At 37.1% G+C, this 16,246-nt stretch overlaps 1 protein-coding gene across 1 annotated transcript in view; it reads right to left on the bottom strand.

Moving 5' to 3' along the window:
* CFAP70 (cilia and flagella associated protein 70) overlaps nt 1–16,246 on the bottom strand; it is a gene marked incomplete at its 5' end in the record, with an annotated part of 112,796 nt that overhangs the window by 49,313 nt on the left and 47,237 nt on the right. The window contains 4 exons of the mRNA XM_080822547.1: nt 1,242–1,367; nt 6,457–6,588; nt 8,305–8,499; nt 8,811–8,889. Coding sequence (XP_080678673.1) covers nt 1,242–1,367; nt 6,457–6,588; nt 8,305–8,499; nt 8,811–8,889 — 532 coding nt within the window. The remainder of the gene's footprint in view (nt 1–1,241; nt 1,368–6,456; nt 6,589–8,304; nt 8,500–8,810; nt 8,890–16,246) is intronic.

The raw sequence follows: 16,246 nt of genomic DNA, 5'->3' as shown, positions 1-16,246 counted from the left end.
AACTGCCAAACTATTTTCCAGGGTTGCTTTATCATTACACATTTCCTCCAGCAAAGTATGAGGGTTCCATTGGTTTTGTATCCCCACCAGCACCTCTTACTGTCACCATTTTTCATTTTAGTTATTCTAATGTATTGTAGTGGCACCTTATTGTGATTTGAATTTACATTCCCTAATGGCTAATGATGTTGAACATCTTTTCATGTTCTTATTTATCATATTTATGTCCTCTTTAGTGAAATATCTTTTCAAATCTTTTGCCCATTTTTATTTAGTCATTTTTCTACTGTTGAATTTTGGGAGTTCTTAATATTCTGGATACAAATCCTTTGTCAGATATATGTTTTGCAGATATTTTTTCCCAATATCTACCTTTCTTTTCTTTCTCTTAATACTACCTTTTACAAAGCACACATTTTAATTTTGATGAAGTTCCATTTATCCTATTTTTCTTTTATGGATCATGCTTTTGCATCATGTCCTAAACTCCAGGTCATGAAGACTTTCTCCTTTGTTTTTTTCTAAAATTTTTATAGTTTTATGTTTTACATTCAGATCTATGGTTCATTTTAAGTTGATTTTTTTTTTTTTTAAGTAGGCTCCACACCATCCTGGAGCCCAGTGTTGGGCTTGAATTCACGACACTGAAATCAAGACCTGACCGAGAGCAAGAGTTGGATGCTCAACCACTTGAGCCATCAAGGTGCCTCTTTTTTTTTTTTTAAGATTTTATTTATTTATTTGACAGACAGAGATCACAAGTAGGCAGAGAGGCAGGCCGAGAGGCAGGTAGATAGAGAGAGAGGAGGAAGCAGGGTTCCCCGCTAAGCAGAGAGCCCAATTCGGGACTCGATCCCAGGAGCCTGGGATCATGACCCGAGCCTAAGGCAGAGGCTTTAACCCACTGAGCCACCCAGGTGCCCCACCAAGGTGCCTCTTAAGTTGATTTTTTTATACAATGTTTGAGGCTTAAGTCAAAGTTTATTTTTTTGCATATGGATGACCAACAGTTCTAATACCATTTTTTTTTAAAGACTGTCTTTTCTCTATTGAATTTCCTTACACCTCTGTCAAAAATATAATGTCCTCATTTGTGTGGATCTATTTATAGGTTCTATTTTATTGATTTATGTGTCTATCCTTTATCAGTCCTGTTGGATTTTAAATAATTAAAAACTATTTGTTATACCCATATTATACAAATAATAGTAACAATTACCACTGGCAAGACATTTAATTACCTCTTCATAATACACTGCTGCCATTTCAAAGTTCTCATTGACTTCTGCTTCAAATGCAAAGAGTCGAAGCTGTTCACTGCTTGTATAGATGGTTGAAACAGCACCTTGGATATCATCTGGCATGGTCTTGTCATCAAGATGTTAAATAAAACAAAACAATTACAAGTAGAGAGTCTTATAAGAATAAACTAGACGTGAGACCCCAGTTATAAGGTTGAAAATGATATTGGGGTTTCTTACAGTCTTGCCAATATAGTAAGAGAGTGAGAGTGAACCAAGAGAGAAATATCAAGGGTGAAAGAGAAGCTCAGGTGTCTGAATACCAACAATCTAAACTCATAGAAGTGAGTAAAAATTAATTTGGGCAGAACTATTCTCCTCAACCCTCAGAGCAGTCAAAAATCTCTAAGTAAGCCTCCTTTGATCTCAAACAGCTTCTTACATGTTCTCTAGTGTACATGAAAAATATTATCATTTTTAGGTGTCATTACATGAGAAAGGTTGGCAAACACTAGCTAGAGTCTTCAAACATTGAAAAAAACAGGAGATGAAGGGTAAAGCTTTGGAAGTTGCTTCTATACTTTTAGTGAGATATGTAAGCATATCCCAAAAAGGAAACATTTTAGAAATAGCCAGAATGTAGGAGAAAACCCCCCAAAATATTATGTCCCATAAACCCACCCAGGAAAGCAGTTCTGGTATAGTAAGTAATCTTCTGGATCAGAAGATATTGTCAAGGCAGACCTCCCCAAATTCTTTAATTAGAAGTAAAAATATTAACAGTGACATTAACAAGTAGAGTTGCTAAGGGATGTAGAGAGTAAAGCTAAATTTGAGATGGACCAAAGAGAGTTCCTGATCATGGAATAATGCCTCTGTTCTTTGTTATTTTTAACTTTGATGATCTTGACCTCCAAATCTCTCCAGCAACATACTTGGTTGCAAACCAGAAATACTCTACCTCTAATATCCCACTCCCAGAATCCACGTTACAAGCCTTCAGTCTTTTTGTCACTTAATCCCCAAAAACTGCTCTTTGACTTTATTTCCTTCATTTCCAATATGCCTATCTTTCCCAAGTGGGTAAGCTTGGACCTCATGATCTAAGTCATACCACTCTCTCACCAGCACACTCAGGTCCCAGGCATCCTTGTCCTTCTTCTGCACTTGGTCTGAAGACTCCCCAATTAAAACAACCTACTATCTGACTTCTTAAGTCTTAGACAAGAGCTGCTAACAGGTCCTGAGGAAAATTGTATACACAAAGAAATATCTGGGCTGCCACAGATTCTTTGGCATTCAGCCTTAGCTGAAGGCCTTTCATACTCTCTGCAATCTATGTAGTTGTCCTTGTTCAACAACAAATTCCATAATGCTATGATGCAGTACCTAAATATTCTTCTCTTTCTTCATGTTTTTTATTCAAATGTTATTCCCTTCACTGTCCACAAAGACATTACTTCACAGAGGAAATGGAAATCATTAGATCAGAAATTCCTCAACTAATGAACTCCACACTGAAAGAGTTTATTTCTGCATCCATTGTATATCCTTCTTTTCAGTCTGAGGAAGAAGCATCACATCCTTCTCTGTTCTTGATCCTTTACTGCCAGTATATACTCTTGGCTTTGCCATCAATTATTCTCTCTTTCCTTCTATTTTCAATTTCTTCCCATCCGCTGACTCCCTTTCCCAAACCTATGAGTATGCTAAAGACATCTCCAGCTTAAAAAGAAAATCTCTGTAGTTTCTAGCTACTACTTTCCCCTCCCTTCCTTTCATCTTCCAACTTCTTGAATTTATATTCACCTGCTTCTTAATCACTCATTTACTCCACAGTTCATTATAATTTGAATCTACTCCATTAGCTCACTGATATTGCTATGTGAAAGTTAATAACCTCTTTATTTTCAGTTTCAACAAAAACTTTTCAAATTTTGTTTTTCTTTTCTCCCCCAGTTTATTGACATACATCACTGTGTAAGTTTAAGGCATAGAGCATAATGGTTTGACAGACACATCCTATAAAATAATTACAATAAGTTTAGTTAGTATCCATCATCTCAAATGGACATAAGAAAAAGAAAAAGAAAAAAAAGAAAATTTTTTTCTTGTGATAAGAACTCTTAAGATTTACTCCCTTAACTTTCACATATATCATACAACAGTGTTAGCTTTAGTCATCATGCATACATTACATCACTAGTACTAGTTTATCTTGTAATTTGAAGTTTATACCTTTTGATGACCTTGTTCCAATTCTCCCTCCCCATGAACTCCTAGGAATATTTGACATTGTTGACTACTTTTTCTTCTTAAAATGATCTCCCCTTAGCTTCTGTGATACCACTGCCTTCTGACTTTTACCTTTTTAACAATTCACTTATCTCCTTCCATTAATTCTTTTTTTAATTAAAGATTTTTATTTACTTAGTTGACAGACAGAGACACAGTGAGAGAAGGAACACAAGCAGGGGGAGTGGGAGAGGGAAGAAGTAGGCTTCCCGCTGAGCAGGGAGCCTGATGCAGGGCTCGATCCCAGGACCCTGGGATCATGACTGAGCCACCCAGGCGCCCCTCCTTGCATTAATTCTTTTACTCATCCATCCCTTAAATGCTGCTGTTTGATAGGGTTCCACTGACAGCTCACTTCTCTCTCGACTCATGTTTTTCTCAGCAGCTTCATTTATGATCATATTTTAACTAGTATCTAAGGCATATCTTTTGTTGCACTTCACAGATACTGGTTTTTTGTCTTTTGGTTGTTTTTTTGTTTTGTTTTGTTTTTTGTTTTTTACAAATTGAAGATTTGTGGTAACTCTGTGTCAAGCAAATCTATTGTGCCATTTTCTAATAGCATTTGCTCACTTTGTGTCTCTGTGTCACATGTGGGTAATTGTCACAATAATTCAAGTTTTTTCATTTTAATTATATTTGTTACAGTGATCTGTGATCTGTGGTTAGAATTTGCTAAAAACTCAGGTGATGGTTAGGATTTTTTAGCAATACAGTATTTTTAAACTAAGATTCATACATTGTTTTTCTAGACATAATGCTATTGCATACATAATAGTCTCCAGCATAGTGTAAACATTTATATGCACTGGGAAACCAAAAAATTCATTTGACTTGATTTATTGTGATATTTGCTTTATTGTGGTGGTCTGGAACCAAACTGTCAATATCTCCAAGTAATGCCTATATATACTCATGGCTCCCCAAATCTTCTCTCCAGCTCAGATCTCTCTCTTGAGAAAAAGCTCACAGGAATCGATGTTCAAAAGTGATTTCAACAATCACCTGCCTCCTACCAAATTCACTTGTGTTGTATTTCCTGTTCTAGTTAATGGTACTATAAGCTACCCCATCATTGAGCCTTAAACTTAAGAATCTTTGATCCCTTTATTACCAAACAATAACTGGTTAACACCACCAGTTTCATCGCATCTAACCCTCATGACATACTGCCAGCAGAGTGTTTTTCATAAAATGTAGATCTGATCCTATTATTCCACTTATAATGTAATTAAATATATTGCTTCCAAATGCTAATAAGGGAAAAAGTCAAAACTTCTTTGTGTGGCATATAAGGCTTCCATCCACATTCTCAATCCCCCTATTAGGAACTGATCCCTGGCTTCAGCTCCTACTTCTATGTCCCTTAATCACTTCAACCTCTGTTTCTAAATGATATGCAGTTGCTGTATATGCCATACACTTCCAATTTTCCAAGCTTTGTGATGTTCCCTATGACTCAAATGCTCTGAAACATCCACCTGGAAAATTTTTAGCCTTCAAGCTCAAGGCACAGCTCTTCTATGAATCCTTTCCTGACACCTTCCTCAGGGTGAAGTTGACCACTCTTTAGGCATCCCCTAACTTGCTCTCCCATGGACATGTCCCTATCACAGCACTTACCTCACCCTACTGCACTTATTTGTATTTGGTGTCTCTCTTCTCTACTAGACAGGGATTCCTTGACAGCACAAGGCAACAGTAATTACTATCTCATGCTCAATTCTCAAGGCAATTTATCTAAATCATCTGTGCTCAAGGTAGGATTGTTTTCTTAATCCTAGGATATCGGACACTCCTCACCTTCCCCCTCCAGAAAGGTAGACAAGGTGAAAGAAAAAGTAATCGTGATAGAGAAGAAAGCAACAGTAAAGGGAAAAACAAATAGAGGGTTTGAGGAACCATGGCTGCTTAGAGACGACCAAGGGGACAAAAAGACTTTGATTTTCGCCATTGTTTTCAAATAAACCACAACTACATATATTTAAAAATGAGCAAATGAAGACAATATGCAAGCTGTGTAAATATAGATAGAAAGAGACAAATGGGAGAAGAGCAGGCTAACAGTCAAATAGAAAAGGTATGTTTGGGGGCACCTGGGTGGCTCAGTGGGTGAAGCATGCAACCCTTGATTTAGGCTCAGGTCATCATCTCAGGGTTGTGAGATCAAGCTCTGTATGGGGCTTCACAATGGGCAGGGAGCCTGCTTGGGACTCTCTCTCTCCCTCTCCTTCTGCCCTACTCACCCCCTTCTCAAAAAAAAAAAAAAAAAGAAAGAAAGAAAAGGCATGTTTTGGTGTTTTTTTAAAGATTTTATTTATTTGTCAGAGAGAGAGAGAGAGAGTACACACAAGCAGGCAGAGAGGCAGGCAGAGGCAGCGAGAGAAGCAGGCTCCCTGCTGAGCAAGGAACCCGATGCGGGACTCAATCCCAAGACCCTGGGATCATGACCTGAGCCGAAAGCAGCGGCTTAACCAACTGAGCCACCCAGGCGTCCCAGAAAAGGCATGTTTGAAGTGTCATTGTCATTCAGGTATAATATCTGAAAGCTCATAATGTTTCTTAGGTTTGGTTGCCAATCATGGAGAGCAAACTGAAAATTGTACACACTCACAGAATGAATAAAATGATGATTTTTGTTTTATAATTTAATTAGCTGATTTTATTTATTTCTTTTATCCATCACATTTATGACAGTTATGAAAGTTATTATGCCAGCAAGTTGAATTATTCTCCCTCATTATCCCGAAAACTAGTTTTATAATTCAGGCAGTTTCTTATTCATCTTTGTCAGTGCAACAGAGTAGACACCTCATAAATGTTTGCTGAATGAAGAAAGGAAGCAAGCAAGGAAGGAATCATTCAGAGACCCTGATGTCCTATGGAGAAAAGGAAGGGCTCTTAGTTCTTGAGCACCTACCTGGTTTAAGGCCACATGCATCTGATCCACCAAGAACACATAGAGCTCACTAATAAATGTCTGCAGTTCCTCCTGGCTTTCAAATGGCGTTGTCTTCAAATACTTCTCTCTCACAATCTTTACTACAGCATGCTGTAAGAAACATAGATCATCCATTTGATTATAGAGTCCAGCACCACACTGACAACACAGGCCTCCCTTGATCCCTGGTCTAAGGCTCATCAGAACTTCAGAAAGTGATTGATTTCTCCCTTGGTAACTACTAGAATGTCAGGTCTCTGATTTTCCCCCAGTCAGCATACTCTGCATGACTTCTTTTCTTGACATCATTTCTAATACGGTCAATGCAGAATACATATCATGTGAAGAGAGCCATAAAGCTAAAGAAGACCTCAGCATTAGGTTTATGCATTACATTTCTCATGGTGACCACATGATACAAGAGGAAAAAGTGTGATTTGACAGTCTAGAGAATGGAATTCTACTTCTAATTCTGCCACTGTACAACCTCAAAAATTGAAGTTACTACCTCATTTTCCTCATTTGTTATATGGATGCGTACTTCTGGTCTTATTATCTTACTTCAGAAGATGATTGAGAAGCCAAAGAAAGATAACAAGTAGGTGATAAAACTTAAAATGCTGTACAAATAACATATTGCTGTAGCCATGACAGTCCCCCCCCCAGCTAACATTATTGCCAGGTTTTGTACTAAGCACTTTCCATGCATCATATTATTTAATTCTCATAATGACCCCACGTGATAGTATTAGTATTATTCCTCATCATTACACAAAGTAATTAAAGCTCAGAGAGGTAAAGTCATTTGACCATTCAGCTAGTAATGATAGAACCAGGAATCAAACTAAGTTGTGACTATGCCACCTACTAAGAAGAGCTCTTCACCTCCATGGGCATCAGTTGTTTTTCACCTTATTACTTCCATGTGCTTTCTTTGTATCTGTTAAGTACAGTACAGGACACATGATAAATGTGCACAGAGAGGCAATCCAGCATAGCAGTTAAGAATGTTAATTCTGGAGCAAGAAGGCTGCCTGAATTTGAGTCTCATCTTTACCCTTTACTAGTTCTACGCTCTTGGGGAAATTACTTAACCAATTAATACTGCATTTCTCCAACTGTAAAATGAAGACTATCTACCTCATAGGGTTGCTGTTAGGATTAAATTAGTAAAATACAAAGCATTTAAAAATGTGTCTGGTGTACTGCAAATACTCAATAAATGTTAACCATTATGATGCAGAAAATTTAGAAATATTTACTTAATTATTATTAAGTAAATATTTCTAAAATCTTAGTGATTCTATGGACTATGGAAAGTAGGTAATGGGAGACAGAGAATTAGTCATGGAATCAGTACCAGGTACAGAGTTTCTACCTGCCACAGCCATACGAAACCTGGTTCAAAATCTGGCCTAGCCTCGGAGCGCCTGGGTGGCTCAGTGGGTTAAAGCCTCTGCCTTCGGCTCAGGTCATGATCCCAGGGTCCTGGGATCGAGCCCCGCGTCGGGCTCTCTGCCCAGCGGGGAGCCTGCTTCCCTTCCTCTCTCTCTGCCTGCCTCTCTGCCTACTTGTGATCTCTGTCAAATAAATAAATAAATAATCTAAAAAAAAAAAAAAAAAATCTGGCCTAGCCTCAAGTACAGACTTAAAACCAGGGCTTTGCACAAGTGGAGATTCTAATGTTCTATCAGACGGAACATAACTCTTGGCACCAACAGCAAGAATGGTGGAAGCATAACTGAACATGACCAGAGAAAAAAAATCATTAGGAATATACAGAAGATGCCTCACAAAAATCCACTGAACAATTAAATGAATATTTACCTTGAGCTGTTCTTTGAAAGCGAAGTATTTTCCAGAGCAGTTAAGTTCATAGCTGAGCAGGCACTTCTGCTCCTCCACGGTTTCACTATCCATGTTACTCCCCAGTTTGGCCACCTGTTTTCCAAACATCCTATGATACTCATCCAGAATAGCTCTAGAAATATTCTTGATCTGCATGTGGTAGTCACTCACTGCCTAGCAAAATACAAAATATCTGGTAAAGAGGCCTCAAAGAGATCAAGATATATAATGGAAGTCTGAAACTGGATTGGGTTTTACATTCAATAATGCTTTAGGTATAAATTGCCCTTTACTTTTCAGCTCAGAGACTACCAGCCAAAGAGGAAACACTATTCACTATTCATTGTTTGTCACTGGTCACAAACAGAACCAGGAAGAGAAATATGTGAAGCTACAATTTCTCACCCCTTCTAGAAAACATACTGAAGAATCCATCCCTTATTTTCAAATGGGTGCACTCAACACTTTATTACTTATAGTTTCACCATGGCTTTGGCACTTGCCTTCTGAGCTCCTCCTGTCCGACGGGTAAGAGGCGGCCTTGGAGGAATCATTTCCTTGACCCTGTGCCGAAAAAAATGACAAAAACAAAACCAAACTTTATTATCTGCAGATTTATGTTCTCTTATTCCTACTTCCAAAGGGCCTTTGTTTCCACATCATGCTTGAGCATTACAATTCTCTCATGTAAAAGCCTAGATGTGAATTACAGAACAGTATATGGCTATGGATTCAACAGGAAAGAAACCAGCAACTCAAAAATCAGCAAAGTTGTACTTTTGGTTAATTTCAGCCCTGGTTTTACTCTTATACATTTTTTAAAACTGTTATTGCACTCAAGAGACTGCTTGACTCAGGAGTTGGCAAGAAATAGGTGTTATGATGTAAGTGCACTCCATAAAGTCTCCGAAAGAATGAAGTTTTAGAAGTCTAAATTGTACAGGGAAGTGAATACTTTTCTTTCCTCTTCATCTAGGATAAAAAGTGTCCTCTTGGTACACATAATTTATGACTGCATTAAATTATAATAATGATATCAGATGTTGTGTTAAGAAAATGTATTTTGTTACTATCAAACTACTTATGCCAAAACTTCTACCTACCATTTTCTAGAGACCTTACAAAAACTAGAGGAAATTAAGTTCTTAGCTTTTCCTCCTTATAGTTTCAGATTCTGTTGACATATATAGTACTGCCTTAAAGTTTACAATCAAATATACAAATTCAATTTTTCTTTAATAGGTCCTATGTAATTATATACCTCTGCTCATTATTTCTCATTTTAGTTTTATTTATTTTAAAGGTATTACATCCTATGATTCAAAACTTATGAGGTATAGAAACAATATATACTAAATTGTCTCCTTGTTGACAACCTTGTTGTCCAGCCACCCAATTTCCTCTCCAGAGACAATGTTATTTATTCACTCATTCAAGACATACTAAGTGCCTACCATCCATCAGGCACTTTTCTAAGTGTTGGGAATAGAGCATTAAACAAATTAAGCAAAAATTCTTGCCCTCATGGAACTTATATTCTAGTGGGAAAAGAAAGACAATTCTTAAGATAAATATTTTAGTGAAATATTTAGAGAAAAAGAACCAGGAAGGCAGATGGACTATGTTAGGGGCTGGGGTGGTAAAGCAGGGAAACACATTTCATCAAGACACTTACTGAGACGGTAACATTTGAGTAAAGACCTCAGGGAAGTGAGGAAGCAAGCTGTGTAGATACCTGGGATAAGGAAAGTACAGGCAAAAGGGAACAGAAAGTGTAAAGGCCTTGCTGCAACAGTGTGCCTCGCATGTGTGAAGAACAGCAGGAAGCCAAGTATGAATGGATAGAAAAAGTGAGAGCAAAGTGCATAATGAATACATAGGCACTTGTAGGCCATTGTAAGGATTTAGGCTTTTACTCAGAGTGTGCCAGGGAGTCACTAGTAGTTTCTGAGCAGAGGAGTTAGTTACATGAGTTGACCTCCACTTTAACACAATCAGTATAGAAGGCTATATTAAGAATAAATTGTCCAGGGGCACCTGGGTGGCTCAGTGGGTTAAGCCTCTGCCTTCAGCTCAGGTCATGATCCCAGGGTCCTGGGATCGAGCCCCGCATCGGGCTCTCTGCTCAGCGGGGAGCCTGCTTCTACCTCTCTCTCTTTGCCTACCTCTCTGCCTACTTGTGATCTCTGTCTGTCAAATAAATAAATAAATAAAATCTTTAAAAAAAAAAAGAATAAATTGTGCAAATGTCCATCAACTGAAGAATGGGGAAAAATGTGGTATACCCATACAGTGAAATATTATTCAACAACAAAGAAGTACTGATACATGCTACAGTATGGATAAACCTTGACAGCATTATGTTAAATGAAAGGAGCCAGTCACAAATACCACATATTGTATGATTCCATTTATATGAAATGTCCAAAGCTGGAAAATTTATACAGACAGAAAGTAGATACATGGTAGCCTAGGGCTGGGGGGTTCTGGGAGAGGGGATGGCATGAGGGTTGGGAGGAAATGTAGAGTGACTGCTAATATGTATGAGATTTCTTTTAGGGGTAAGAAAAATGTTATAAAGTTGATTGTGGTGAAGGCTGTATTACTCTGTGAGTATACTAAAAACCACTGGTTTGGGTATGGTTTAAATGGGTGAAGTGAATGGTATGTGGACTATATCTCAATAAAGTTGTTACTTTATAAAAAGAATAAACTGAAGGGTAGAATAGTAGATGTAGGGGGATCAGGTTAGAGATTACAATGATTCTGACCAGAGAGTTTGTGAGAATTAAATGTATGAATCCAGAGTTCAGGAGAGAGGCCCATGGTCCGTATACAAATTTGAAAGCCATCAGCACATAGATGGTAGTTAGAGCCATGGGACCAGATAAAAACCAAGGGAGTAAATATAGATTGAAAAGGGTCCAAGGACTGAGCTCTGAGAGACTCCAACATTTAGAGGCTAGAGAGATAAAGAAGCCAGAGGAGGAGGAATAAAACCAAGAGAGTATAGTATTCTGAGAGCCTGGTAAAGAAAGAGCTTCAAGGAGGACTGAATCATTAAACACTAATAACAGGTCACAATGACCTTGAAAAGACCATTGGATTTAATAATGCAGTAGTCACTAATGGCCTTGCTAAGAACATTTATCTGTAAAGAAGTTACTGGAAGTGAGTTACTAGGTTAAAAGACACATGCTTATGTATTTTAATAGCTATTACAACACTGTCCTCCCCAGGATTTTTACCAATTTATACTCTCACTAGTTTGAATGAGAGGACCTATTTCTAATGTGCTCATCAACAACTCAATGAGTTATTAAGCTTTTTTGATATTCTGCAATTAAAAAAAGGTATTTCAGGGTAGTTTTTAAATTTGTATTTCTTTTTTTGTAAACGTAATTGAGCTTCCCTTTATGTTTAAGAATGCATTAAATATATACATTGACAAAGATTCAGCAGTTAGGTACATATATGTCTCAGCCAGGAACCAAAGGCAAATCAACTTTTATGAATATTGGGTCCAATATTCTAGCACTGCCATTCTTAATTTGCCTTTGCTCTATAATATTGACACTTGGTCTAGCTTGGAGGAGGAATCTGCCTTTTACCTCTCTACAGCCAAAGAAAAACTCACAGGTAATAACCATATTTAATTAAAAAGTCTAGGGGCACCTGGGTGGCTCAATGGGTTAAAGCCTCTGCCTTTGGCTCAAGTCATGATCCCAGGGTCCTGGGATCGAGCCCTGCATCGGGCTCTCTGCTCAGCAGGGAGCCTGCTTCCCTCCACCCCCGCCTGCCTCTCTGCCTACTTGTGATCTCTGCCAAATAAATAAATAAAATATATTTTTTAAAAAGTCTAAGAGCAGGGGCACCTGGGTGGCTCAGGTCTTGATCTCGCAGTGGTGGGATGGAGCCCTGCATCAGGCTCTGCACTCAGCAGGGGTTCTACTTGAGATTCTCTCTCCCTCTCCCTCTGTACCTCCCCATTAGGCTTTCTCTCTCTCTTCCTAAAATAAATAAATAGGGGCTCCTGGGTGGCTCAGTTCATTAAGCATCTGCCTTTGGCTCAGGTCATGATCTCAGGGTCCTGGGATTGAGTCCTGCATCCAACTCTGTGCTTAGCAGGGAGTCTGCTTCTCCCTCTGACCCTCCCCACATCATGCTCATGTGTGCACTCTCTCTCTCTTTCTCCTCACTCTCTGAAATGAATAAATAAAATCTTTTAAAAAATGTTTTCAAATAAATAAATAAATAAATCTTTAAAAAAAATAAGATAAAAAATAATACTGTTCTGCATATTTGAGGGGCACCTGGCTGGCTCAGTTGGAAGAGCACATGATGCTTGATCTCAGGGTCATGAGTTAAAGCCACATGTTGGGTATAGAGATTACTAAAAATAAATAATAAAACTCAAAAATCCACCAAAAAATAATATTGTATTGCATATTTGAAGATTTTTAAAAGAGTATACCTTAAAAGTTCTCATCACAAGAAAAAAAATTTTTGTACAACTCTGCATGGTGACAGATATGAACTAGACTTATTGTGGTAATCATTTCAGTTTTACAACTATTGAATCATTATATTGCACACCTGAAACTAATAAAATGTTAAATTTCAATTATACTTCAACAAAAAAAGTTATAAAAAACTTGCACCTACATTTGCTATAAAACTTTCATTAAACTTGCTGTTGTTTTGTTACTAAGTATTCCCTATGTAAGAGCTCAAATCAGAAAACTGTTTTAAAAATTAATGTCAGGAAGTTATCTGATCTCTTTTGGAAATAGCATGGGTCCTCCTTTAGGATTAGAGCTGCATAATTTATAGTTATTCCCTTTTTGTTAAACAACAAAGATTTGATGCTTATTTATGAAAGTTCTATTTAATACTTTCTTTCTCTTTGTTTCCATGGCTTGAGTTTTCAACTTTCTATTTCCAGATTATCAATTTTATTTTATATATATCATTTATAGTAAATATTATCAACTTATTTTCAGAAAGGGATTAAATGCAAAGTTTTTAAAAGTTTTGAAACTTTTTGGTTTTAAGGATAAATGTGCCACTACAAGCAAGTTATTTTCAAAAAGAGGACTTCCAAATGAATAATATGTGAAAAAATGTTTAATCTCACTAAAATATTTATAATGTGGATTAAAATTAAAATGAGAAACTTTCAAAAAATTAAATTAAAATGTGAAACTTTCTTCCCCTGTCAAAATAGGAAATACAAAAAAGTATTGTGCTGGTGAATGTATGAAGAAAGAGCAGGCTCATATACCACTTGTGGAACTGCAAACTTTTTGGAAGGCAACTTGGGGATATTTATCAAAGGCCTTAAAAATATCTGTAATAAATAATCTCCTTTCCTTTCATCCTGCATTGAGCATAGTGTCCCTTGCATCAAAAGGTGAAGTCTAGATGTAAGCAAAATGATAGAGTAAAAAACTCTATAAACTCTCATCCTTCTGTAGAAACACTGAAAATAATAATCAGAAACTGTCTGAACCAACTCTGTGAGAACTGTGGAAGACAGTCAAGAGTTTACAGCAATGAAACAAATACTGAAAACCAAGAAAAAGGCAACTATAATAGTGGGCAAGCTTAGAGGCATTTTTACTTGCCCTTGCCTCATCCTATTCCCAGCTCAGTGGCAATATTGAAAATGGCAACCTGCATTTCCAGTGTGACACACTAGGCTCTGATTCTGGAGAAGCACAGCAGTCCTTGTTCACAAGTAACTGCATTTGTTTTAACCTATCTGGGGCTACCTGAATGACTGGCATAGGCACTCAATACTATTTCTCCTATCTTGAAATCCATTCACAGTAGAAAACCAGTGGGTGCACATTGCTCAAAAATATTGTAAGATTATAAAAAAGCCCATAGCTCTGTGGAACAAAAGATTGTGGTTTATATACAACAAACCACCTAAGGCCTTGGAAGAAAAGCAGGTTTCTCTGGGAAATTCGGGTATTCAAAAGTACTTGTATAGAAGAATTTAGAAAGCTATACATATGCTCAGATACATGTTCAGAAAAGACTTGAGAAGACCTTAAGCTTCCACCATTGACTGATCTGTAGTCCCAGTACAAGCAGGAAGTGAAGGCTGAGGCAGAATTATAAACAGCCTAGTTAAGAAATAAAAGAATGCTCCAAGGGCACCTGGTTGGCTCAGTCATTTAAGGTCTGACTCTTGATTTTGGCTCAGATCACAGTCTTGGGATCATGGGATTGAGCCCTGCCTCAGGCTCCCTGCTCAGCAGGGAGTCTGCTTCTCTCCCTCTCTATGTGGTCCCCCTGCTCCCCCTGCTCACATGTGCTCTGTCTCTCTGTAAATAAATAAATCTTTAAAAAAAAAAAAAGAAAGAAAGAAACCAGAGAGAATGCTCCAGCATGTAATCATCTATAAAAACAAAAAAAAGTTTTTTTTTGTTTTATCTTTATTTGTTTGATTATATCAAGATCCTGGCATTCAAGAAAATCTCAATCAAAACACTGGCTGAACACAACCTACAATTTCAACAATTAAGAACAGCAAACCCTGGGGAAGGGGAAAATCTGATTCCCAAAGTTCCCACTTTATAATATCAAAGTGTCCAGTTTTCAACAACAACAAAAAAATCACAAGATGTATTTTTTAAAAAACATAAAAATATGGCTCTTTGAAAGAAAAAAATAAATTGATATTGTCCCTGAGGAAGCCCAGACATTGGACTTGCTACAAAAAGATGTGAAATAAAACAACTTACTTGTGCTCAAAGAGTTAAAGGAAACCACAAACAAAGGATTAAGAGCAATCAGGAAAATGATGTATAAACAAAGTAAGAATAGAGTATCAATAAAGAGATAGAAATTTTTTAAAGAACCAAATAGAAAGTCTGTAGTTGAAAAGTACATTAACTGAAATGAAATCACTAGAGGGTTCAACAGATTTGGTCAGGCAGAAGAAAGAATGAGCAAACTTGAAGACAGGATAATTGAAATTACCTAGTCTGAGGAACAGAAAGAAAAACAAACAAAAAGTAAACAGGGCCTAAAATATGTGGGACACCATCAACATACACAATTTGTATGACCAACATACACCTTATGGGAATCTCAGAAGGAGAAGAGAAAGGCAAAGGGGCAGAAAGACATGAATCTATATATCCAAGAAGCATAACAATTTCCAAGCAGAATAAACTTGAAGAGATCTATACTAAGACACATCATTGTCAAATTGTAAGAAGCCAAAGACAAGAGAAAAACTCAAAAAGCAGTGAGAGGAGTGATTTGTCACATAGGATAAATAGATAATTTCAATAATGTCAATAAGAATAACCCAAGCCATGGAGGCCAGAAGGTACTAGGCTAACATATTTAAGGTTTTGAAAGAAAAAAAATGCCAACCAAAAATTGTATATACAGCAAATTACCCTTCAAGAATGAAGAAAAAATTAACAAACAAAAACTAAGAGTCTATTAGTAAGATTTAGTAAGATCTAATCTATAAGAAATGCTAAAAGGAGCCTCTCAGGCTGAAATGAAAGGACACTAGTCAGTAACTGGAAGGTAACTGAAGAAATAACACCGGTAAAGGTAAATATGAAAATGAGTATTATTGTACTTTTGGTTTGTAACTCCTGTTTATTTGTTTTTTGAAGGTAAATGCATAAAATAGTAGTTATAAATCTTTACTAATAGGCACAAAATGTATAAAAATATAATCTGTAACTGGGGTGCCTGAGTGGCTCAGTCTGTTGAGCATCTGACTCTTGATTTTGGCTCAGGTCATGATCTCAAGGTGATGAAGTCAAGCCTCCTATCTAGGTCTGCAGGAACATTACTCCCCATTTTATAGAGATGAAAAGAATAATAAGAGAGTGTCATGAACAATTGTATATCAACAAATTGAATAACATAGATGAAATGGATA

This window comes from Martes martes (assembly GCF_963455335.1).
Source record: "Martes martes genome assembly, chromosome: 14".
NCBI lineage: Eukaryota > Metazoa > Chordata > Mammalia > Carnivora > Mustelidae > Martes > Martes martes.
The sequence above is the reverse complement of the archived record's forward strand: the minus strand, read 5'-3'. Positions and strand labels throughout refer to the sequence as shown.